This window comes from Amblyomma maculatum, chromosome 5 (assembly GCF_055883805.1).
Source record: "Amblyomma maculatum isolate TAMU_Amacu chromosome 5, ASM5588380v1, whole genome shotgun sequence".
Taxonomy (NCBI): Eukaryota; Metazoa; Arthropoda; class Arachnida; order Ixodida; family Ixodidae; genus Amblyomma; species Amblyomma maculatum.
Genome location: NC_139348.1, coordinates 47,981,677 through 48,005,525, shown reverse-complemented (window position 1 = coordinate 48,005,525; position 23,849 = coordinate 47,981,677). Strand labels below are relative to the sequence as shown.

The window sequence follows — 23,849 nt, the reverse complement described above, 5'->3', positions numbered from 1 at the left end:
TGTCCTGTTGCGGATGTTAGAAGCCGGTCTTGTGGGGTATCTGTAGTGTCATTATTGACTAGCTTCACAGGCAAGGTGCGAGCTCTCCCACTGCATAATGGTGGCCATGAGAGGCCATTGAGAAAACTCTGTTCAAGCTTTGAGCTACTTCTCACCTATAGTAAACTAGAATATTCTCACCTCAGGGCGCAAAGCGTGTTGCAGATTCAACAAGAATCTGCAAGCGGAGCGATGAGGAAGACGAGGTTTTGGGACGGAAGGCGTGCACGGGAGATTGGATGCCATGTTTGGACATCGATAGCCAGGGACAGCCGGGGATTAAATGTAGTCAAATGTGGCCTAATACCTGCTATAACAGATACTACGCCTTTCCTCCTGTAAACCAGTTATAGAAAGCCGATGAACTTTCACGCGTTCAATGGAACTCTGATTGTGTTCGGCAAATAACGTGCGATATGTACTGTGTGCAGCAGCAATGCTCAGGCTTTCACCTTACTCCACTGCACATTCTGCAGTGCTCTTGAAATGTTTTTCTTTGTTCTTGTCATATTTTTGCAAGGGACAATTTTTCAGTGTGGTTGTGATGTTTGCAGCTAGTTATGGCACTTTATAAATAAGCAAGGAGAGTGCTTTAATTACAAGCAGCGATAGAAGAAAAATAATATAGGAAAGTTTCCAGTAAATGTGGGTTGGAACTGTGCCGCAAACCAGTTTGGAATGGTTCCTCCGATTTGTTCCGTTTCGGGTTCAGTTCCAAGATGGCGAAAAAAGTTCGGGTTCAATTTGGTTCCGGGCAAAAATTTTGGTTCGATTGCGATTACGGCTTGACACCCTGGTGGCAAGTATAGCTAAACATAATATATCCAATTTTTCTAGATATGTTTTAGTTGTGCTTGGCTACTGAGAGCTTGGGGTACGAACTATCATTTGTTCGACTTCAGCAGTGTAGTGTCAAATTTTAGAGGGTGTGTTGTCCCTTCCTCCCTCTCCATTGTGCCGGTGCACTGCTTTTTTCCAGAAAATAATCCTGCTGCATGCTTTAGTAGAAATTTGTTCGCATGAAGAACCTATGCCTAAGTGCTTGCAGGGAGTTGTTTTCATGGGAGCCAGTGTTGCTTTGCTCATGTAGTTAAAGAATCATTGCTTGCTCTTGCAGTGGAAGCGCGTCAACTTCTGCCGGTTTCGTGTCAATGACTGGGATGCTTGTGTGGATATTTTGAAGAAGATGCAAACTGAGGAGCTGGTAAGTGGCACCGCGAGGAGAAAACGTCTTCGCTCGGCTTGCAAATATTTTGTTTAGTGTCTATATCAAGCTGAGAAAGTGAGTTTTCAGCCGAAAAACCATCTGCATAGTATTTTGCTGATGTCTGTTTTATTTTGAAGAATTACACTTTGGGCCCTACAGAGTCTGAAAGAGCAGTCATGAGAATGTACACATTTGCATGTGGTGCATGTCGTGATGATTCCTCAATCAATTAAAAAAAATTGGTTTTGTACTTACCAGTTTTGCTGCTTTGTTCACTTGAAATTGGCCCTGCAATCACAGGATGCAATCTTGGGCAGAATTCTTTTAAATTTATCAGGTATATCAGCCAGTGACAAATGCTGTGTGATTTGTAGGTACAAGCTGGCTTAGTTTTGTCTCAGTCGACACACTTGTACTGTTATCGTCACATGGAGTTTTAATAGGTGGGAAAGGGGCTGGTCTAGCAATGTGGCACACTGAAAATAACTAGGTCTGGAAAGTTAGATCAAAAGTGGTGAGGGAAATAACTAAGGTTGCCCAACATTGGAATGCGGTTTTATATTTGTGACAATTGCATAGATGTTTTTCTGTGGCTGTATGCCTTGTTTTGTTTAGTACCGTATGCTTGGGAAAGGTTGCCTTGCCTTACTGCATCCTTTTGGAGAGTAAACACTTCAAAACACCTCAGCTTGCAATTGTGGTCCCTGTTAACCATGTTTACATGAGGGCTCAAATTCACGAGCTGTAACGAGCCGGTCTGAACAGTTGCTGTCAGTGATTTCTAGAAAAAATATTAACTGCACATTTGGGCAAGTCTGGGTTCACCTCTGGCTGTCTGACTTTGAAGGAGGAATAAACGTTTCACATTTTGTGGATTTGAAAGTCTCCTATTTAAGCAGTATTAAACTGGTGACAAAAAAAGGATGTAACCATGCAGGCTTATGGATGAAAAAGGAGCATCATTTTTGGGAGAACCACAAAATCGAGAACTACGAATTCCTTAAAAGATATGCTGAATGGTGTAGCAAATATCTGGGACAGATCTTTCGTAAGTCGCTGTCAACTTGTAATGCAGCGCATGACTGGAAAATGGCTAAAATAATACCAATTCACAAGACAGGAGACAAAATGAATGTAAAATACTAGAGCATATCATTTTCAAACATATAACCACATTTCTAGAACGTGAAAACATACTATCTTCTCACCAACATGGTTTTTGGGCTGGGTTATCAACCATCACACAACAGAAGTAGTTCATGACCTTACCCTTTGCATTAACAACCGTTCACAAGTCAACATGATTCTACTTGATTTATCTAAAGCTTTTGACTGCGTGAGTCATAACAAGTTAACTGCAAAATTAGAGAACATTATTGGAAAGGGAGAAGTTTCTGCTTGGATAACAAATTTTTTAACAAATCGTTCACAATTCGTTATAGTCGATCATACACCATCTGATACAGTCTCTGTCACATCTGGGGTTCCACAAGGCTCAGTTCTCAGCCCACTTCTATTTTTGATCTATATCAATGACATAACGAATAATATAGGGTGCAAAATTAAACTCTTCGCGGATGATTTCGTTATATACAAAGAAATTAAAAGCCACAATGACCAACTCATCCTTTCCGAATCCCTCAACAGGGTATCCGAGTGGTGCTCCCTCTGGCAAATGTCTATTAATGTTAAAAAATCAGTAGCCATGACAATTACAAGAAAAAAGCAATCCTCTCTCTTCACCTACAGCATTAATGGTACACCACTTTTAAAGGTTGATGAATATAAATACTTGGGAATAACACTGACATCAGATATTAATTGGGAGGCACACATAAATAATATTATGACTACAGCACTACAAAAATTATTTTATTTAATAAGACGCCTAAAGACCACACCAATGAATATTAAGCTTCTGGCCTATAAAACATTTGTCAGAGCAATTTTAGAATACGCTAACACAATTTGGTTTCCTTATACAGCAACTAACATAGCTAAACTTGAACGCGTGCAAAGAAAAGCAGCAAGGTTTATTCACAGCAAATACAGGCGTACAGACTCACCCTCCCTTCTCTTAGCTCGTTCAGATTTAAACACATTATTGACTAGAGCAAAACAAGCCCGACTAAAATTTCTTTAACTACTACACGGCCAGTACAAAATTGATACAACTACGTACATATCGCATTCACTGTCTAGAATAACACGCACCACCACGAGCATGCGCTAACGGAATACTCTTTTTCTAATGATGCATTCAGGTACTCTTTCTTTCCTCGTGCGATAAAAGAATGGAATCAGCTAATCTCATCTCTAAATAAAATTCATTGTCGCAGTTCGTAACCCAACTAGAGTTAATCACAAGAGACCATTAATGCTTCTTACTTTTATTCCCAGTTCCCTTTACATGTTACTGACAATTCGTAGGAATAATATGGGGCACACCGACCATTGTTATCTTTTTATTTTGTTTGTTTGTTTGTTTTTATGAAATGCTGCCATACTGTTGCGAGTATTGTTCGGTTGTTTTTCCCAAAAATTGTATACTTTGTTGTCCGCATTTATTGGAACTGTTTAGAATTCTTTCATTTTTTTTAATATTGTATGCTTGTAACATAACATGTATGTTTTTGCCCATCTGCTAGGCTCTCGGTTGAGAGCTGCAGTATAGGGGAGAAAACCTGGGCCAGGGGGCGCTGCGCCGCTCTGTGCGTCAGCGCCCTCTATGGAGACCCCGTCAAAATTTAGGCGCAGCCCGGCCGCGTCGTCTGCTAGCCGCCGCATAGAAAAGCATGTTGTCGTCTAGTCCGCGCTGCTTTCTAGCACGTGTTTGCGCGCGCGCGCTCGGTTGTTTCTCTCCTCCTCCAGCCGCATTGTGGCCACCGTCGCGCTCTAACAATGAGGGGGGAAGAAGAAAGAAAGAGAAGAACTAGAAGGAAAATAATGACGGCGCACTTTTTTCGCGAAGCCTGTGTGGAAACAGTAACGGGATGGTTGTGGGCCTTTCTTTTTTTCTTTTTTTTTTGGGGGGGGGGGGTATCTCGTACCGTTCGTGTGTCGTACTTCCCTAACTGGCGGCGCTGAAGCAGCCATCGTGGAACCGGGTCGGCCTCAAGAAACAAATATTCGTCATTAATGCGATCACTTTACGTCAATCATCCTATCCTCATACGTGATCCTGCTTCGAAAGCTCAAAACTGCGCGTTCGCTATAGCAGATAACTGAACTAGGAATTGCGCAGCGTAACAGTGGAATTAAGAAGACAAAGATTTCCGTGGAGAGATGTCCCCGTCTGCATGGAAAGTCGTCAGACATTTCCTTGCTGTTCGTCTCGTGGAGAGGAAACTGCCGCAAAAATGGCATGCCTCGGCTTCTGGGGAATGACCCAGGTCGTTAAGAAACCCCTCATCGTTAACGGTAGCTAGGTCATTGATTTCGGATGGCAGCGCCGCAGCAGTGAACTTCCCCTGGCCGGTGTCGGCAGGAACCAAAGGGTAAGGCGGCATGCTATGTGCCTTTGTAGGGAACGCATCCTAAACGCGCCGAAAACAGGCCCCCCGGCGCCGGCAGCACTGCCTGAAACGTTTGTCCCCAAAGAGCTGAATAGGCCCCTTTCAAGTGACCAGTCACAAAGGGAAAGGAAGGAGCACTCGAAGGCTGGACCCTTCATTCTGTGAACATGGACAGAGGCATCAAGAGGTGACGCCTCAAGTCCTTCAAGATACCTGTCGTTTGCCTCCCGCCTTCAAGCAGCGAATTCGCGTTCATTTTTTTATTATGTCTGAGCCTGCCAACAAGCGCTCTTTGAAAACAATAACCGGCGATCAATTAATCATAATTTCTTGCTTTCAAAAGCACCGATAAAAAACATGCCTCCAGCCAGCCTCTATGTCAGCCGGGGCACAGAAAAAAGCAAAATTAAGAAATCCCACTGGCAAAGAGCGCCGGCTTTGCGCGCGAGAACGCGCCACCAACCCCCCTCTTCCTCACTCTCCTTCTCCCGCTCCGCGTGCACGCGCGGCTGAACGTAGCACGCGCTCCCGAGCGAGCGGGCTGCGCAGACTCCGCAGACAGCCGCGCACAGTGCGAGCGCGGATGCGCGTAGGTTTTGTAGTTCCTCTCCGCTCCGCTGAAAACCGAGCGCTGGCGTCGCGGAGCAAACTCCAGCTTTGGTTCCCTATTGTTAAATAAATAAATAAATCTGTCACCTTCAAGACATGGCAAGGCTAGGTTGAGAGGCTGCCCCTGCAGTATAGAAGGAGGTGTGGGCCTGTGGTTGGGCTCTTAATGCACGGCTAATGTACTTCCTCATGAGTACGGCTGCACTCTTGAATGCAGGTGCTCGACAGGGACAGCCTTGAGCCAGTCTTGTGCCACATCACAAAGCTGGACTCTGTGAAGCACTTGTCTCTGGAAGTGAACGCGCAGCAGCTGGTACGTGTTGCCAGGACTTTCCCCCACCTTCTGAGCATCAGTGCCCTGATTTCTGGCAGGGGGTAAGTATTGCAAGGGCTTGGGAAGAACATTCAAGAGAGGGCATGGCGAATAACACTGCTTCTGTTCTTTGAAGCATGAAACTTGTTCAAACTTGGCGCTGCTCTGTAACTTTCTGGGTTGATTTCAGAACTGAATTTTATTTTATGCTGCTTGCATAGCTCTTAGCAATGTTGGGTAATTAAATGCAGATCTTGCTCTGACCTGTCATGTTTATAACATTCATCCAAGGTCATCACTCTAAGCAGCTAGGAAAAAAAGATGAAAAAAGGGAACAACCAGGGGGTTGCTGTCATCACTTCTGACTTTTGCTAGCAGTTGTGTGTGGGGTCCTTGAGAAACGTTATTGCTACATGAGTGCAGAAATTTTAGCCAAGTGTCCCTCTGCGGGGGGACAAAATAACAAATCAGAATGCTACCAGATGACGGCCCTGAGGCAAAAGCCAAGTTGCACTTGCTGATGACCCTTAAGCCCAACTGCAGTGCCACAACTGGTGAGAAACCATAAAGGGCAAACCAATTTTTGCCCCCCCCCCCCTTCTCCCCTCGAATTAGGGGGTGCTCTGTACTGAGAGAATAGGAAGCGTCAGCAGGAAGCAGGTGTCGGTTCTGGGTTGTTGCCTAGTTTTGCCAGTTTTTTTTTTTTTATCATGTTTACAAACATCTGTGTTGTGCAGTAAATGTATTAGCACTTTCTCTATAGCCCAGTGTTAGCAGAAATAACAGATTAGCTCCAGCATGTGTCAATCAGTTCATCAGTGCAGTTGTGCAGTCATGTCGGACTGTTTGTGACCTTATAAACCATATCACGCCAAGCTGTCTGGCCACCCGCTACCTTTCGAATATCACACAGATTGAGCTGCAATACCTCGAGGATGTCGTCTAACCATCGCGTTCGTTGCCTGCCCCTTCTCCTGTTTCAGTGTTTCTCAGCATCAAAGTTTTCTCCAATAGCTCCTCTCTTCGCATGAGATAACCAAAGTAGCTGAGCTTTAACTTTAGAATGTGACCATCCAATAAACAATCAGAGTTTATAGTCGCAAGTATCCACTGATTTGATATTCTGCCAGTCCAATAGTCTCTGCCAGCACCACAATTCAAAAGTGTCGATACTTTAACAGTCAGCCAGTCCAGCGCTTGCATCCATACATCACAATTGGAAAAACCATATCATGAATTACCTGATCTTGGTTGGCAGTGTGATCTCTCCTCTTTCTTAGGCAGTCAAGCTTGTGTTTCCAGAGCATACTTGTATATAAATGTTCCTTAGAAGATTCACTTTCAGTGAGTATAGAAGAATTAAGAGCGTTATTACTTTAATCCATGTCTCACGATTTATCCACAAAAAACATTCATTCTGTTGCCATTCGATGGGAAAGGCCAAAAGGAATGAGTGATGCAGTGTAGAAAAAGTAAAGAAAGGAAAGTTGAAAAAAACCAGCGTAATGTGCATTTTTCTCATTTATTACTTCATGTACTTGTGCTTTTAACTGGAGGTTTACAGCATTGCAACCCATGCAAGTTCTGATCTCCTGGTCACTGTTCTTTATTGTGATAATGAGATTGTACTGCCCCGTCATTTGAAACCCATGAAATTCTTGATATGTTGGGGCCATCAAAAGCATATAGTTTGGTAACAATTTTCAATCCATGTTTATAAAAAATTGTTTCCAAATTTTGCACTGCATCTTTTTATATAATGTTTTGTCATAGTACAAATGATAGCCTGAGGTTATTGAAAGTCAATAAATTGAGAAATAAAAAAAGTTGACCAAATTGCCCATTATATTTGCCGCTTACTAACAGCATTTTAGAGCATTACCTCAAACAGCGTGAAAAACACATAGATGATACAGGGTGATACAGAATGAGTACTGACTCTCAGCTAACTTTATTTGTCATGGCACTCAGTACTTATACGCATGAGTGAAAGAAATCACAGAAATGAAAATTGTTATCAAGTTGCTCTACTCCTAAGACACTTTTCTGGTACATTGGGCTCTATTGGACGTCTTAACAGTTCCTGTAATAATCTGGCCACCCTATCTTCTCTAATTGCCATAAGTGTGTGCAATGCAAGAGTTGCTTACTAGTACATCAAGTTAGGAACCTGCCCTCCTGGACTTCAAGCAGCCAGCAGCTTTCTCCTTCCATCATTCCAGAAGAACTCCAAATGGGGGCGACAGGCACAATACTTCAGAGATTGTCTTGGACTTTCGTGTGAACAAGTTGTTGGGCAGCAAATGGAACAGGACTGCCGACTTCCTTACAGAATGCATCTGGAACATGGGCAGATTGAGACTTTCCACAAAGAAAAAGACAACAGGATCAACATCCTAGTCTTTGGCAGCCAGGAGTGAGTTGCCAGATGAGATCAGAAAAATTCAACAACCAGGACCACAATACGCCCACGACCCATACCTTGGCACAGTGAAGAAGATCGATGTTTACAGTTCGGTCGGGGAAGACAGCATATGGTACATCAGCGAATCTGTGGCCGTTCTTCAGTCACAAGGGAGCAACAAGAAGCTAAGTGTTGTCTTGTGAAGGGATGTCTTCATGCAGCCGAAGGTTTCTTTTATCCGGCAAAGAGGACTACAAGAAGGCAAAATAATCGGTAGAGAAGAATTTAAAAGTAGTATCTGTCAGAGAAATCGTGGTAAAAAAGCGCTTGATCTGCCCCGCCAGGATGGCGCAGTGGTTAGGGCACTCGACTACTTTGCCCAAGGATCTGGGATTGAATCCCAGCTTCGGCGGCTGCTTTTCGATGGAGGCAAAAAGCAATGCTCCCGTGTGTGCTGTGTAATGTCATTGCACTTTAAAGAACCCCAGATGGTTGGAATTTCTGGAGTCCTCCACTACGGCGTCTCTCACAGCCGCAGTCGCTTTGGGACATTAAACTCCACAAACCAAACACTTGATCTTCTGTCAGTGCTGAATCATGAAAAGTTGTGTGCACAAGGGAACTGGCCCAGCAATTTTCACCTTGAAATTTTTTTTCACAGATAAGATATATAAGGAACAAGTTCTTTTTCGAGCAACTGTCTCCGAAAAGTATGCAGCATCTCCAGCTGTCTAGAGCAACATATATCAAGTCTAAACATAGATGATTCTTTAGTCGTGGTGTACTTGGAAGCATTTGGTTGAATATCTTCAGGCCACGAACCAGGCAACTACTACAGCCTGGCAACTTCTAGACATTGAGAATCTGTACTATCTTCTGTCTCAGGACAGTGTTTTGCAGTGTACACAACCGCATCACAGAGGACAATGATGAGCACGTCTTCACGGGGAAGTGGGATTTCAATAAGGGTTTTCCTAATAAGATTTGGATGGAGTGCATTTGAAAAGTACTTTATTATGACTAGCAGCTTACCAGTATTGCTCAAGAGGAAAGTATGTAATAGTTTTATTTTACCTGTACTCACCCACGGGGCTGAAACATGGAGGCTAACACAAAGAGTTCTTGTTAAGCTGAGGACAACGCAGGGAGCTATGGAATGAAAAATGGTAGGTGTAATGTTAAGAGATAGGAAGCGTGCAGAGTGAGTCAGTGAAATAACTCCAGTTAATGATATTCTAGGGGAAATCAAGAAGAAATGGGCATGGGCAGGATATCTAGTGCGAAGAGAGGATAAGTGATGTTTCTGAGTGTAACCAATTGGATTCCAAGGGAAGTGAAACAGCAGGGGACGGCAGAAAGGTGGGTAGATGAGGTTAAGTTCTCATAGGTCAAGTGAATGCAGCTATCACAGGACTGGGTTAATGGGAGGAAAATGGGAGAGACCTTTGCCCTGCAGTGGGTATAATCCAGACGATGACGACAATGATGGGAACTGTGTCGAGCTTTAGAAGGAACGCCTTTTCCGATGAATGCAGCTTTCATCTGGGAGGCTCATCAGGCTGTACTCCAGAGAGACTCATTTCGGAAAAGCAAGAACATGTATGAGGGTCATCCCTAAAATACGGATTCTAAGGGGCTACAATCGTGAGCAACGCAATTATGCAAGATCCAGCAGCACTGGTGTGTAGCTTGTTTCGACCTCTTCCAGTCTACATCCTGGCGAGCTGTCTGCGATGCTCAGTCTTGACTTGGTAGCCATTCGAGATGGTGCTTTTCTTTGTCCGATGTGAAACGCAAGGAGAACTAGATGACGTCTAATAAACATCTCGGCTAGACCAAAGCAAAGTTTAGTAGAAGTCTAGTCATAGCTGTTATCTAGCTATAGCAGGCCTGAAGCCTTGCTATAGCTGTGCTAACGTTAGGCTAAAAGTTGGATAAAAAAACATCTTGCAAGAACATTTCTAGGCATACTGTAAACATTCATAGCTTTTTCTCTAAACCATCAATTGATCATTACAATAAGCAATCGTGCACTATTTGGTGCCCCTCTGCAGCCAAGCAAGGTTTTATTCAGACTATACTGGTCATTCAGTTGTACGACTAAAAGTTGAACACATGTAAAGCCGTGAAGGTGCACATAGACGAGGACCCAAGAATAAGGTCGGCTTCCAGAGTCCAGCACCAGCATGCCTCTCGAGCCAACAACCGCTTCGTTGTCGTCGGCACCAAGCATGGCAGTCGCGCAGTGCTAAGCACGTGGCATTATACCCCCCCCCCTTGTGAAAGAAAAACATCGTCCCGATGACAAAGTGAGAGGAGAAAAAAAAATTAGGTGTGAGGTGAGCTGTGCAATAACTTAAGGTTTCACTTGCAGGAAGCGTCAATATTACGAAACGCGATGTTGACACAGCACTCAGTCACGCAAAAGATACGGCTTTAAGCGTATCACATGCACAGTTTCAGGCCGCTGACGCCGAACACTGATGGTCGCAGTTCCATCTGGAATAACTTCGTAATTAACGCTGTTTAAGCGGCGCAGGACTTTACAGGTTCTGAAATACTGGTGGAGCAGTTTGCACAAGCCTTTGTGGCACACGGGGGTCCACACCCAGACTTGGTATCCTTGTTCGTAGTGGACTTCCCTGTGCCAAAGGTTATAGTGTCGAGCATTGGTGGCATGCTGCTCCTTGATGTGCAAGTGGGCCAGCTGACGGGCTTGCTCGGCCTGTTCCACGAAATGGGCGGCATTGGGTTCGACCGCTTCATTCTTGCACGGGAGTATCGTGTCCAATATCGTGCGGGCCTCCCTGCCATATACGAGATAGAATGGCGTAAACTTCGTGGTTTTCTGCGGCGCTGTATTGTAGGCAAAGGTGACATACGGCAGGATCTCGTCCCACATTTTATGTTCAATGTTGATGTACATTGAGATCATGTCCACCAAAAGTTTTGTTGAGTTGTTCTGTTAGGTCATTTGTCTGAGGGTGATACGCTGTTGTTGTGCGCGGCTCGGTATGGCTGAGAGTGGCGCAGTAGCCGAGCTGTAAATGCCTTTCCCCGGTCAGTAATGATGGTCGACGGTGCACCGTGTTTGAGCACAATGTCGTTATTAAAGAATCAAACAACTTCGCCGGCAGTACCTCGGGCAAGGGCTTTCGTTTCAGCGTAGCGTGTTAAGTAGTCTGTGGCTACTACGATCCACTTGTGTCCATTTGAGGATAAAGGAAATGGACCTAAAAGGTCCATGTCCACTTGCTCAAAGGGTGTGAAAGGTGGCTCGATTGATTGCAACATGGCGGATGGCTTGAGCGCGGGTTTTTTTCGCCGCTGGCATTGTCGACAAGTCTGTACGTAACGCTTAACGCTTGAAGAAAGATGTGGCCAGTAATAGTTCTATCGGACTCGGTTTAGGGTGCGTGTAAAGGCACGTTGCAATATTTAACTAGCATGCACAACGGCCACATTTTTTGTGCTCTTATGCATTAGGGTGGATCAAACATCTGGAAAGGTCAAGATTAGGCAAGGGCTTGGTGTGCATCTACTTAAATTTGATCTCGCAGATTAGCGCCTTTGTAATGCACACGAGCATAGAAAACACGGCCTTCGCACTCACTAGTTACCTGGATGGTTGTACAAAATTGGCACATTTTACTAATTCCCATTAAAATCATTTTGCATAAGAACCTTTCAATATGCTATCCCAAAAATAGTGCTGTCTCAAGGGTTTGTGACAAAGACAGCAGAGAAAGCTTCAGTAGCAAGTGATGCAGACATGCAAAGTAAATGATGGCTGTAACAAATACATTGCAACTTTGTGAGGTGGCCTATACTACCAGTGGAAGTATTGCTGTGTGTAGGTAAGCATAAGAAACCACTTCACAGTTACTTTTATGAACACATTTTATTGCCTAAAAATTAGGCAGGAAGGAGTTCTGAAAACTTAAAAACGGGTGGAAGCACTATTCCAATTGCTCCATTCTGCTCCAAACTGCTTTGCCTGCTTTATTCTGCTCCAAACTGCTTTGCCTGCTCCCAACTGGCTGCCTTAATTTTCTGCTATCAAATTTAGCAGAACTCTGGAACAATGTCACAGCGCCAGGGGCAAAAATATAACGCATCTTGCACTAGGCTTAATACAAATGAAATTTTTGTAAGGGAAGGAAGCATGGAGCATAATAAATATTTGTTCGCAAGTAAATTTTGTATCAGCCACAGGTGGTTACACTGGGCTTAATACAAATGAAATTTTTGTAAGGGCAGTAAGCATGGAGCATAATAAATATTTTTTTGCAAGTAAATTTTGTATGAGCCACAGGTGATTGGAGATAGTTAATTGCAAAAAAAAATGCACAATACCTGTGACGTAGCACCTCCTTTCAGCCTTTTGAATTGCCAGTGGAAAGAGTAGCGAGAGTAGCTAATGAAGCAGGTAGCGTAAAAAAACGCGAGCTGTTAGGAAGGCTGCAAAAAATACTCAAGTCTTTGTAGTGCTTTTACTATGAAAACAAGCCAGTACTTCAACATCAAGCTCCTTTGTTCCTGAGAAGCATGTGAGGCCTACGTCAGACAAAATCATACTTGAAGCGTAATGGGTTGGAATGCCAAAGTTGTCACTCACTAGGAAGCTTCTCAAGAGTGTTGGAAAGGCATATGGCCTACTGCCAAGATATTAAAAATGAGTCCCAGCATTGCTCAAGCAAAGACTGATAAACTGTTGGCAGGAGACAGTGAAGTAAAGCTGAATGTTGATATACCCTTCAATGCCATTTGTTTATGTCCCAAAGTTGCTCCAAAATGCTCGAGCTGCTTCAACTCCTGCAGACCTCCTCCATGTTTACAAACAAAGAAGGCAGTTGAAATGGTGTTGCAATCATCTGCGATCCCACGGTAGGCAAAAAGTATGGGAGCGGCACTGGTGCCAAGCTTACCAAGCCGCGTTATTGTGGTCTGAAGGCACCTTTTTGGCAGACCAAATAACCAATTCTCAAGAACTTATTAGATAAGGCCAGACATAGAATCAAAAAGGATCATGTAATACCCCGTATTTGGGGACTCTGAGCTGTATTCGAAATAAAATAGGTAGATATGCACAAGGAAGTGTCATGTCCATTTATCTGGACTCTAAATTAGTATCACTGCTGAAGCGCATTGAAGTAGTAGACTCGACATTTTAATCCATCAAGTCAAAATAAGTAAATGCATTAGGTCAGACTAGGTGTTCCGTTATGAAGTGCACCAGCAAGCGTTCCGTTTGCTGCTGGTCTGTTCCAAGTAGTTGCTAAAGGCAGCCTGTTTTATATTGTTACATATATGCCCTGCATCGCTGGATGTTGAAGAAGACGAAGATCAACAGTAGTGACACGGAAGACGAAGCTGTAGCAACGGTAGCTAGTGCTACGAGAAGGTTGGCGCCTACCTGAATATTCACTTCAGTTATCAGCCGTTGCGTTCTCAAGCTGACTTTCTTGCTACGTATCATTTTGGTGGAGGTGACCAAAGATCCCCGTGCGCACAGATTACCCCTTGCGCTGCCAAAAGCTGGATTTGTGCAGTGGCCGTCATCTACCTGGGCTCTCAATGACGTCGACAACTATCACTATGACCTCTAAGGCAGCCCCTACCACCGCGGCAACTTCGGCTCAGCCAGTTGTGCTCACGAAAATCCGCCACCCTCCCATATTTAATGGCGAAGAGAAGACAGACGTGGAAGATTGGCTGGAGGAGTACGAGCGCTTCAGCAAGAACAACCATTGGGACCCGACCATTATGCTGGCCACCTTCATTTTCTATTTGGCGGGAACAGCTCGCACGTGGTTCCAAAATCATGAACAAGAGCTGGTGATGTGGGCAATCTGTAAGCAAAAGCTTCAGGGCCTGTTCAGGAAGCCCATTGGTCGAGCTGTCGCAGCAAAAACAGAACTTTCATCTCACATCCAATCCTCCACAGAGTCCTACCTTGCCTACATTCAAGACGTGCTTGCGTTGTGTCACAAGGTCAACTGCTCAATGACGGAAAATGACAAGGTAGGCCATATCTTCAAGGGCATTGCAGATGATGCGTTCAACATCGTGTTCTGCATGGATTGCTCCACCGTCGACTCAGTGCTTCAAGTCTGTCGAAAATTCGAGCAAGCTAAACAACGACGCCTGGTACATCGCTTTGAGCGCCTTCCAAACACCGCAGCTACATCATCCTGCGATGATCTGGCCCCTTTGCAACAGCCTTCTCATCCCACGAACATCACTCGGATCATCCGGAGAGAACTCGAGGCCTTAGCTCCTACACTACTCATGGTTCGCTACCCAACACCGTGGCTATGATAAGGTTGTAGTTCGCCAAGAACTTGCCAACGTCGGTCTCTCCTCCAGTCCCATGTCGCCCACGCCACCATCCCACTCTGTTCCTGTAGTGCTGCTGCTAATGCCAGCCCACCTTCCCCACGTCGCTACCTTAGTCGCAATCCTGCAGAGTAGCGCACCTCAGACGACAGGCCAATTTGCTTCACTTGTTGTCGCACTGGTCACACATCGCATTATTGCCATAGCCGTACCTTCTTCGCTCCTCACTCCTATTACAACGCCGACCGCCGATACTACCAAGGACCTCGTCGCTTCCCTGCCCAACCAGAGGAGCTCCGCCCCGCCTACGATGGACCTGGACATTATCTTTCTCAACAAGATGAGCCTCGAAACGAATCTGTCCCCATTGCCCGTCGCTCCAGCCGATCTCCATCCCCACTGGTTCGTCGATCCCGTTCCCCGGTATCTCGCCGCAACTCTTTTCCATCATACGCCGGCACCTACTCGAGAAATTAGCGAGTGCAGCGCCCTGGAGTGACGCTGCATTCCCGACCCGGACTGTCAACTCGGAACTGACCCCGCACCCAGACAACCTCATTGATATTCTTGTGGATGGAGTCTCATTTTCTGCCCTTGTTGACACTGGCACCCACATTTCTGTTCTCAGTTCCTCGTTCCGTCGACGCCTCAACAAAGTCCTCACACCTGCTTCCTCGTCTACCGTTCGTGTTGCTGATGGCAACACAGCTACTGTCATTGGTATGTGTACTGCGAGAGTTACCATTGCCGACCGCCACATCCCTGTGCTATTTACAGTCCTCACCAGTCCTCAAGAAGGTATATTAGGACTCGACTTTTTGGCAACACTCCGCTCTCATTGACTGTTCTTCTAGACTGATTCATCTAGATCTGCCGCTCTACCCTGACAACAAAGCTCCTGAAACTTCAACGCTCTGTCTCCGCTCTGCTACATTTAGTAGCCTACCACCAGAAGCCGCAGTGTATGTGCTCATGTCGCCTTTTCCCTTCGTTCTGGATGGCAACTACGTTGTTTGCCCCATAATCGTCGTGACACTTCAGGGCAGCATCTCTCTGCCTCACAATATAGTGCATGTAGTGAATAACAGCACTTGTAATCCAGTCCTGAACTTCAGCTCTTTTGTGCAAGTTCTTCCCGAGGGCATATCTCTCGTCGAACTGACCCCGTTGTCGGAGTTTAATGTGGCTGCTTTTTTACGTATAGTGCATGTAGCGAATAACAGCACTTGTATTCCAGCCCTGAACTTCATCTCTTGTGCAAGTTCTTCCTGAAGGCATATCTCTCGCCGAACTGACCCCATTGTCGGAGTTTAATGTGGCTGCTTTTTTACGTGGCCCTATTGCTGGACTGCCCACACGACCTGCACTGTTCCCACCTTAGCGGTTCCGTATATCCAACATGGTTGCTCATCACTTGCGCCCTGACCGTGCTAAAGCACTTGCGACTCTTCTGACATCCTACAGTGATATTTTTTATTTTGGTGACCAACCCTTGGGTCATACATCCCTCGTTACACATCGAATCGATACCAGAGACGCCAGCCCAATTCACAGACGACCTTACCGAGTGGCCATTTCTGAACGTCGCCTCATACAAGATGAAGTCGACAAGATGTTGGCAAGGAACATTATAGAGCCTTCCAACAGTTCCTGGGCATCACCTGTCGTGCTTGTTAAAAAGAAGGACAATACCTGGAGGTTCTGCGTTGATTACCGACATCTCAACAAAATTACAAAGAAGGAAGTTTACCCGCTCCCCAGGATAGATGATGCCCTTGACTGCTTGCACGGTGCCAGCTATTTTTCTTCGATTGATCTTCGTTTCAATTATTGGCAGATTGCTGTTGACGAACCGGACCAAGAGAAGACCGCCTTCGCCAAACCCGATGGCCTGTACCAATTCAAGGTGATGCCTTTTGGTCTGTGTAATGCGCCCGCAATATTCAAGAGCATGATGGACTCACTTTTGCTTGGTATCAAATGAAGAATGTGTATGTTATCTCGATGACATTATTGTCTTTTCCTCGACCTTCAAGAGCCATCCCTATCGCCTTGATGCCATTCTTGAAGTCTTCCGCCTACGATAACTCAAGGTGCTCGGTCACAGGTTTGACGCATGTGGCATTCAACCCAACCCAGACAAAATACGTGCTGTAAGTGCATTTCCTACACCCCGCTGTACCAGTGACGTGCATAGTTTTCTAGGCCTTTGCTCCTATTTTTGGTGATTTGTCCCCAACTTTGCGGACGGCTCGTCCACTCACCAATCTTCTGAAGAACGACGCTCCACTTTGCTGGGACCAAGAACAATCTCAAGCCTTTTCTGCACTCATTGCGGTCCTCACCAACCCACCCATTCTGGCACACTTCAATCCCTCGGCACCAACGGAGGTACGCACCCACGCCAGTGGGTCACGGTATTGGTGCCATTCTCGCCCAACAGCAGGTGGGTCGCACTCGCGTCATTGCTTATGCCAGTCGCCTCCTTTCTGCAGCTGAGCGGAATTACTCGATCACAGAACATGAGTGCTTAGCTCTTGTCTGGGTCATTACAAAGTTTCGCCCTTACTTGTTTGGCCGCCCGTTCTCCGTCGCCACCGACCACCACGCCTTATGTTGGCTTTCTACGCTGAAAGACCCTACTGGTCGCCTGGGGCGTTGGGCCCTCCCGACTGTTGACACTGACAGTCCAGAAATCATTGTTGGCAATTCAAGAAAGTATACTTGAGGTTTTGAAATGATGCTATCATATTTTGTTGCTCCTAGTCATTTCTTGTGTCCGTAGTGCTCCTGGAGGCTCTCCTGCATTCGAGCTCATTGTGACGCTGGGGATTCCCATCGAGTGCACTTTGTGCTCAATTAAGCTGCGTAGTTCAGGAAAATGGGTGGTACGACATTGGACACTAGATGAACCATGTCAGTGTCAACTTTCAAAATCTTTCCTGTTGTTGCAGCGAAGTGTGATAGTTGCTTGGGGAGGTCCTCTTGAAAGTGAGGCACACAAACCTCGCAATGTAGGAAAAATATATAGTTGCTTATTTTTGGCATGTGGACGTATTACAGTAAAAGTTTGGTGATACGAATCCGGTTGATGCGAAATTCCCCGACCAGAGTGCATTCTGTACAATGTGCAAAATTTCAGATGGTTCAAGCACTCTTCCGCGCCACTATAGATGATACGAACACACGAACTGCGACCAGAACATTGAGAACTACACACTGCCCGCACATCGTTTACTTCGCGATTGCCAGCCCGCACTGTATGTATGTATCACGAGCAGTTCGCAGTGACGCGTGGGCCGCACCCTGCCGACGTCGCGATTTTTTGTCGGGTTCATGCCGTGAAAAGCTTTCAGCGGCGCGTTGCCCACAAATCACAGATGTTGCAACCACTGTAGTTGGTAGCGGCGTATGCGGCGGGTGCGCATGGACCAGATATCGCTGGCTCCTCAATCGTGATCCCTGAGCAGTTTGTGGCACTCCGCGGCCCGCATGTCACCATCCCCATTCATTCTGTACGCGCCGCGAGAAGTACGCGGAGACGGGCGGACTGCACATCGCCGACATCGCAATCGTTTTCCACGCCGCGAAAGGCTTGCAGCGGTGCATGGCCGTGAGTTGTAGTCGGCGGGCGCGCACGGGCCGCACATCGTAGACCACGGCTGCTAGTCGTGCTGTACACATCGCGAGCAGTCTGCGGCGCCATGCAGCTGGCACGTCGTCTTCTCTGGTCGTGCTATACATGCCACGAGAAGACCGCGGAGACACGCGGCCCGCTCGTCGCCGATGTCACGATTGGCTGTCGCGCTGTGGTGGTGACCACGCAACCTTAATAAACCTTCTCTGACGTAAACAGATATGCGGGATTGCCTTTCCTGTGCTTCTGCATACTTATTTTCGTTTGTTTTGAGGATATGAATGTTCGGATGATACAAATTTTTTCATGACCATGCGAGAGTCCTATCACTGAGGTTCTACTGTATATCTAAATTGCGGGTATTTAAGCAGTCCAGCACAGTACTGCACATTTCTGTTCATTATTCATGCCCTGCCCTAGGCAGAGTGCATTGACTGCTAGTCTAGTCAAGCGTTACTTAGGTGGCTTATGACCTACTGATCTATCGAGCACACGGGGCTTGCGGATTATGGCATTAATGCCACATTCTCACCTTGGAATGTATCTGTATGTATCTGTATCTGCAAATGTCATCCTTGGGAAATGCAAAAACACGCACCTTGGGACCAATGTCATAGTGTTCGGTGCACCGGGGAACACAACACCGTCCCATGTTGCACCATGTCAAGCTATTGCTTCTGCTCAATGCCGCAGCCTTGTTCATGTACCAGTGATGTTCACACCTGAATATTTTGCACATACTCACACACAAATACATAATTAATAAAAAGTCTAGCGTATGTAACAAGGCCACGGACATAGAAGAAGTCATAATGAGTGCTAATGTCTTTTTATTAATGATGACACACCAACCCTCCCAGCTTTCTGTCTTCACAAATACAATCAAACCCGAATATATCGAATCCGGATATTTTGAATTTTGGCTGTACCGAACTCACGGAATATCTCCTTGAAAATCCCATGTTAAAGAATAGGAAAGCTGCGTTGTATATTGAACTCAGTTTCACCGGTCGTTAGATATATCGAACTCCGCATTACGCATTGGATGGTGCGCCTTCCCCAAAGACGATCGCATCATCGGCCGTTTGTCGCATGACGTTTTCAAGCCACGCACGGAAGGAAGGAGAGGGCACAGTTTGGCGACGGATGGTCTAGGGCAGCGCCGCAAAGCCTCTCCCAAAAGCGCCCACATCTGTGGTGATCGCTGCTGCACACCACTACATGACGTTTGCAAGCCATGTGCGTAAAGGAAGGAGACAGAGCCAATGCAGCAGTGGTGTTCAGGAAAGGGAAAAATGCGATAGAGTGAAGAGCAAGGTAGTGCCCACTCTTCTGCCAAGCTTTATCTCTCCCCTCCCTCTCTCTTTCCCGGTCTTTGTTCGCAGCAGCACGCACTACGCATGTGCGGACAAGCCAGCTCAGCCTGTGGCAGATGCTTTCTCTAGTGCGTGTTGTGAACGCTCTGTGCGCAGCGGCTGACGTGCGATGCGAGCGCAAGTATGTGACGTTTGCAAGCCATGTGCGTAAAGGAACGAGAGGGAGCCAATGCAGCAGTGGGGTTCAGGAAAGGGAAAAATGCGATAGAGCGAAGAGCAAGGCAGTGCCCACTCTTCTGCCAAGCTTTATCTCTCCCCTTCCTCTCTCTTTCCCAGTCTTCATTCGCAGCAGCACGCACTACGCATGCGCAGACAAGCCAGCTCAGCCTGTGGCAGATGCTTTCTCTAGTGCGTGTTGTGAACTCTCTGTGCACGGCAGCGCGTCCATGGCGCGTCGTGCTGCACATGCGCGGCTGCAGACGAAGAAGCGGGAGTTTTTGTTTTTGCGAGAGTCGTTCATTCTTGCCGTCATGATGAACGTGCAACGTAGCGTATGCTATGACAGCTGCAGGCATTAAGAAGCTGAAATCTCTTTTTCTTTTGCTAGAGTCGACCTTGTCATGCTGAATGTGCGGTGCAGCGTAAGCCATGGCGGCCACGGACATTAAGAAGCGGCAGGTATTTTTTTTCGAGAGTTGTCCATTCTTACATCTACGAATCAACAAAAGCACATGGTCAGCTGCGACCATGACACTGACTTTTAGCATTGTTCACTTCAAAAGGCATTTGCAGCTATCACGCTTTCAGTGATTTTGTGGCAGTGGACTCTGCCCATCCCAAGCACGGCTTGAATAAATCGAACCAGGCTTATGCAATCAAGCCATCACATGCACTCTGCCAAGCTCGCTGCCTGCCACCGCAGGATCTATCAAAAGATGAACATGGCGTGACGTTATTGCTGTGTATCATCTTGGTGCGCTGCCGATAAATGAGCTGCGGATGCGACGGTCGAAACAGAGGGACGTGCCTCTGAACGCTTTTTTTTTCATTTTCTCTGGGGGCAAAAGTAGGGGTTGAGTTCATTATGCAACTGGGTTGATTACGTGACAAATACCGGATCATTTTTCACGATCCCAAGTGGCGTCTCAAGCCGATTTCTGTATATCAAATTATCTATATATCGAACTGTTTTGCGATCCCCTTCGAGTTCGATATATCTGGGTCCGACTGTATATACACGTGAATGCAAGTGCACTTGACCATGTCAAACAAAAAAACAAACTAATAATGACGCCAACTTAGAGCGAGGCATTACGCAAGAGACGACTGAAAAGCTTGTGTGGACTTGCGCAAATTTTTCTCGAACCTGTTACATTGCTGACTGGGAGTGTGTGGGGCGATGGCTTTTCAAAGGACAGGATAATTAGTGTGACATAGACAGCTGGGGAGATGAGGATGTGCGCAGGCCTTGTAAAAGTCGAGAAGGTGTTGAAAGAACCCTCGAAGTTGACCTTTAAGGTCACAAGCTGGAACCGAGGTTAAAACGAAAACAGACAACGTGTGCAAAAGCTTCAGATGTCACACCACTTGTTGGCAGGTCGGCTGAACCCCTGCACCCAGCATCACTGTGTGGCCTCTCAGAGCTGCTGTGTGTGGCTGGCCTGGAGCGCTTGGAACTACGTGGTTCCCACGGCCTTGTCATCTCGTCTCTTAGCAAGACCCCCATCAACGTAGCCCAGAGCTGCCAAAAGCTGCGAGTCTTGGTAAGTGCTGCTTAGTCACCATCCATCTTTCACTCTTTTGCCTTCTTGCTTGAATGAGTAAGGGATGCATTTTCAAGCTTTCATTGTCGTTGTCTAATGTTCAACAGTTCCTTTCCTTTACTAATATTCATTTATTACTTCACATTGAGAGGTGTGCAAATATCAGCTGCTACTCGAGTAATTTTGTGCATAGCGGAAGCATTTCTTAAATCATCACCTCAGTGGCATAATGAAGCGCGAGGGTCTGGAACACAGAACGGGCTTGCTTGGCAGTTTCAAAGGTCACTTTAGCAAATGGTTCTTTTGTGCATTGACAATATAATTAGGCTCGCAAGCTGAAAGGCCATGGCACTGCTAGGCTCCATGATCTGCAGGGGCATAGGTGCCAACACCACATAAGTGTTCCACATTGTGTCGCTTCATAGGGCGCAAAACTGCCATTTGTGGAAAAACGTGTATGCAAGCTTGTTGCGGCTATTGTGCCTCAGCGCCTTGAATTGTCCTCACAAGAATGCTGTGCGTTTGCACAAAAAGGGCAAAGGATGTGGTTGGGGTCTCCCTATTTGAGCCAGCCCTATTTTAAAACAGCTTACTGTCACATTGTTAATTATGAATCCAGCTGCTCAGAATATCCTTAGACTCCCATACAAAAAACTGGAAGGATGCAGTTTGAGTAGTGTGGGCTGTGTTTCTAGATGCATCTGTGCAAGTCTCGAAAACAGGGCTATACTCTAGAGCACTGTACAGGCCGTAATTATCAGCTCGTGCCCTGGCTGCCATTTGCATCATCTGCTCGAGCCTGGTCCTGCTTCTCCGATACACACCCAGGCCTGGTCCGAGCTATGGAAATTATGATCTACCCAGCCCGGCTGTCAAGTGAGAGGGCTTGTCCGAGGTCCGAAAAAAAACATTTATGAGCTAAGTGCGGTTCATTAATGCAGGTGCTTTTGTTAGTCCTTATTTTCATTACAAGAGGCTTCGTTTTTAAAACTGCAGCGTGAATCTCTGATTCATAGTTCTGGTTACGTTGGTTATTGTTCTATGTCCGAGCAAAGCACAGTGGATTGGGTTCCACATATACAAATTAAATGCTGTCAAATAAGATCGCTTTAGTTCTGATACTGCTGGTTACAAAACTCTAAAGAATATGTATCACAAATTCTGACTTCAAATCTTTTCGCTGAAAGAGGTCACGCGATCAAAAAATCCTGCGAAGTCGCTCCTTAGTCAGACGTCCGCTCGGTGCATTTCGGTGTGTATTTGGAGGAAGGAGGCAGGGCTCTACTGGAAGTCATTGTTTTTATTGACTAATACTCCTACCACACGGCAAATTTAATGTCATTTCCATCGAATGACGTTTGTTCAAAATGACATTTTTTGCTGCCACAGGAGAAATATAACGACATTCGATAAAAACAATGTTAGGTATTGAATGAGTTTGAGGAACTCAATCAAATGCGATCAATGAGGCGTTGGCGTAGACGTGGCGCATCTGCTACGATGCGCCATGTTGAGGGCATTGCCTCTCCAGTAGGTCGACACATGACTTGATCGCTGCTTTTGCTCTTTCTTGCCGCGCCCTTGCTTGCGGCTAGCAGCAGTAGATGAGGTTGTTTTAGCCTCTTTCCATCTCCCTCTGTAATCTTGATTTCACAACGTGCCATTTATCTTCATTGTGCGGGTCTCTCAAGAAGTATCGAGCAGGTTTTTTTCTTATATTATCCTCAATTATTTAATTTATAATTATGCTGATAATAACGATAATGTTAATTAACAACACCTGCAGAACACTGAAATGTGCATATTCCATTGACAGTGTTATTTGTATAACAACCATAATCAAAAATAAATTGCTATACTCATTCCTTGATGTTGTTACGGGGACCCGTAACAATATGCTCGTTCCCTGAAACCAAGCCGACACTGGGGTTGCGTCATGGCCAGAGATGCCCGACAGCGAAAAGTTTAAGTAGTATAGACACCAAATTTTGGTGGCTTTTTTCTTTTCTCTAATGATGCGCAAGCCTCTTTTTTATGGTTCGCCACATGGTTTTTGCTTACGACCACTAAATAGTTTTCTACTGATTTTTCTTTACTCGCCAGTTTTGGTTCTGGTTTCAGCAGCCAAGAGATGACTGTGACGTCACAATCAAGTCTAGGTCATGCGCGACATGAAAAAACAGCTATATAATCGCTGACCCTTCACTTTTTGTGATTCGTGTCCTTGAGGCAGGCTGGCTTTAGTGTTTTGATGAATTAAAACGACACAGGAACGATTACGTCACTGTATTATTCATCCTTCACGTGACCTAGACTTGAATGTGACATCACAGCCATCGCTAGGCTGTTGAAACCAAAACCAAAACTGGTGAGAAAATAAATGATTACAAATTATTCAGCGGCCGTAGGCAAATATCACGAGGTGATTAGTGTATGTCTCCACGCATCATTACAGAAAATAAAACACAAACCCCAAAATGGAGTGTGTATACTTAACCTCTGTCTCTGTCCTTAGTGGAGCCAGCAACCATTATGATAGCAGTCTACCCTCCTCACCAGTTAACGGTTAGGAAAAAGAAAAATGTTTTGGGCAAGTAATGAAAGCCTAGGGAAAGGATATTAACACGTTCCTGTCTGCGCGAAAAGGGTAATTTTTGGGTGGTGTCATTTTTTTTTCTTTAACAAAACTTGCTTGGTACAGGAGTGT

General features: G+C 45.8%; 1 protein-coding gene across 1 annotated transcript in view; it reads left to right on the top strand.

Annotated features, from left to right (window-relative positions):
- The window catches only part of LOC146188260 (jmjC domain-containing histone demethylation protein 1-like), a 71,057-nt gene that overhangs the window by 14,808 nt on the left and 32,400 nt on the right, over positions 1–23,849 (top strand). The window contains exons 3-5 of the mRNA XM_084603708.1: positions 1,157–1,243; positions 5,588–5,745; positions 20,977–21,142. Of these exons, the coding sequence (XP_084459834.1) occupies positions 1,157–1,243; positions 5,588–5,745; positions 20,977–21,142 (411 nt within the window). The remainder of the gene's footprint in view (positions 1–1,156; positions 1,244–5,587; positions 5,746–20,976; positions 21,143–23,849) is intronic.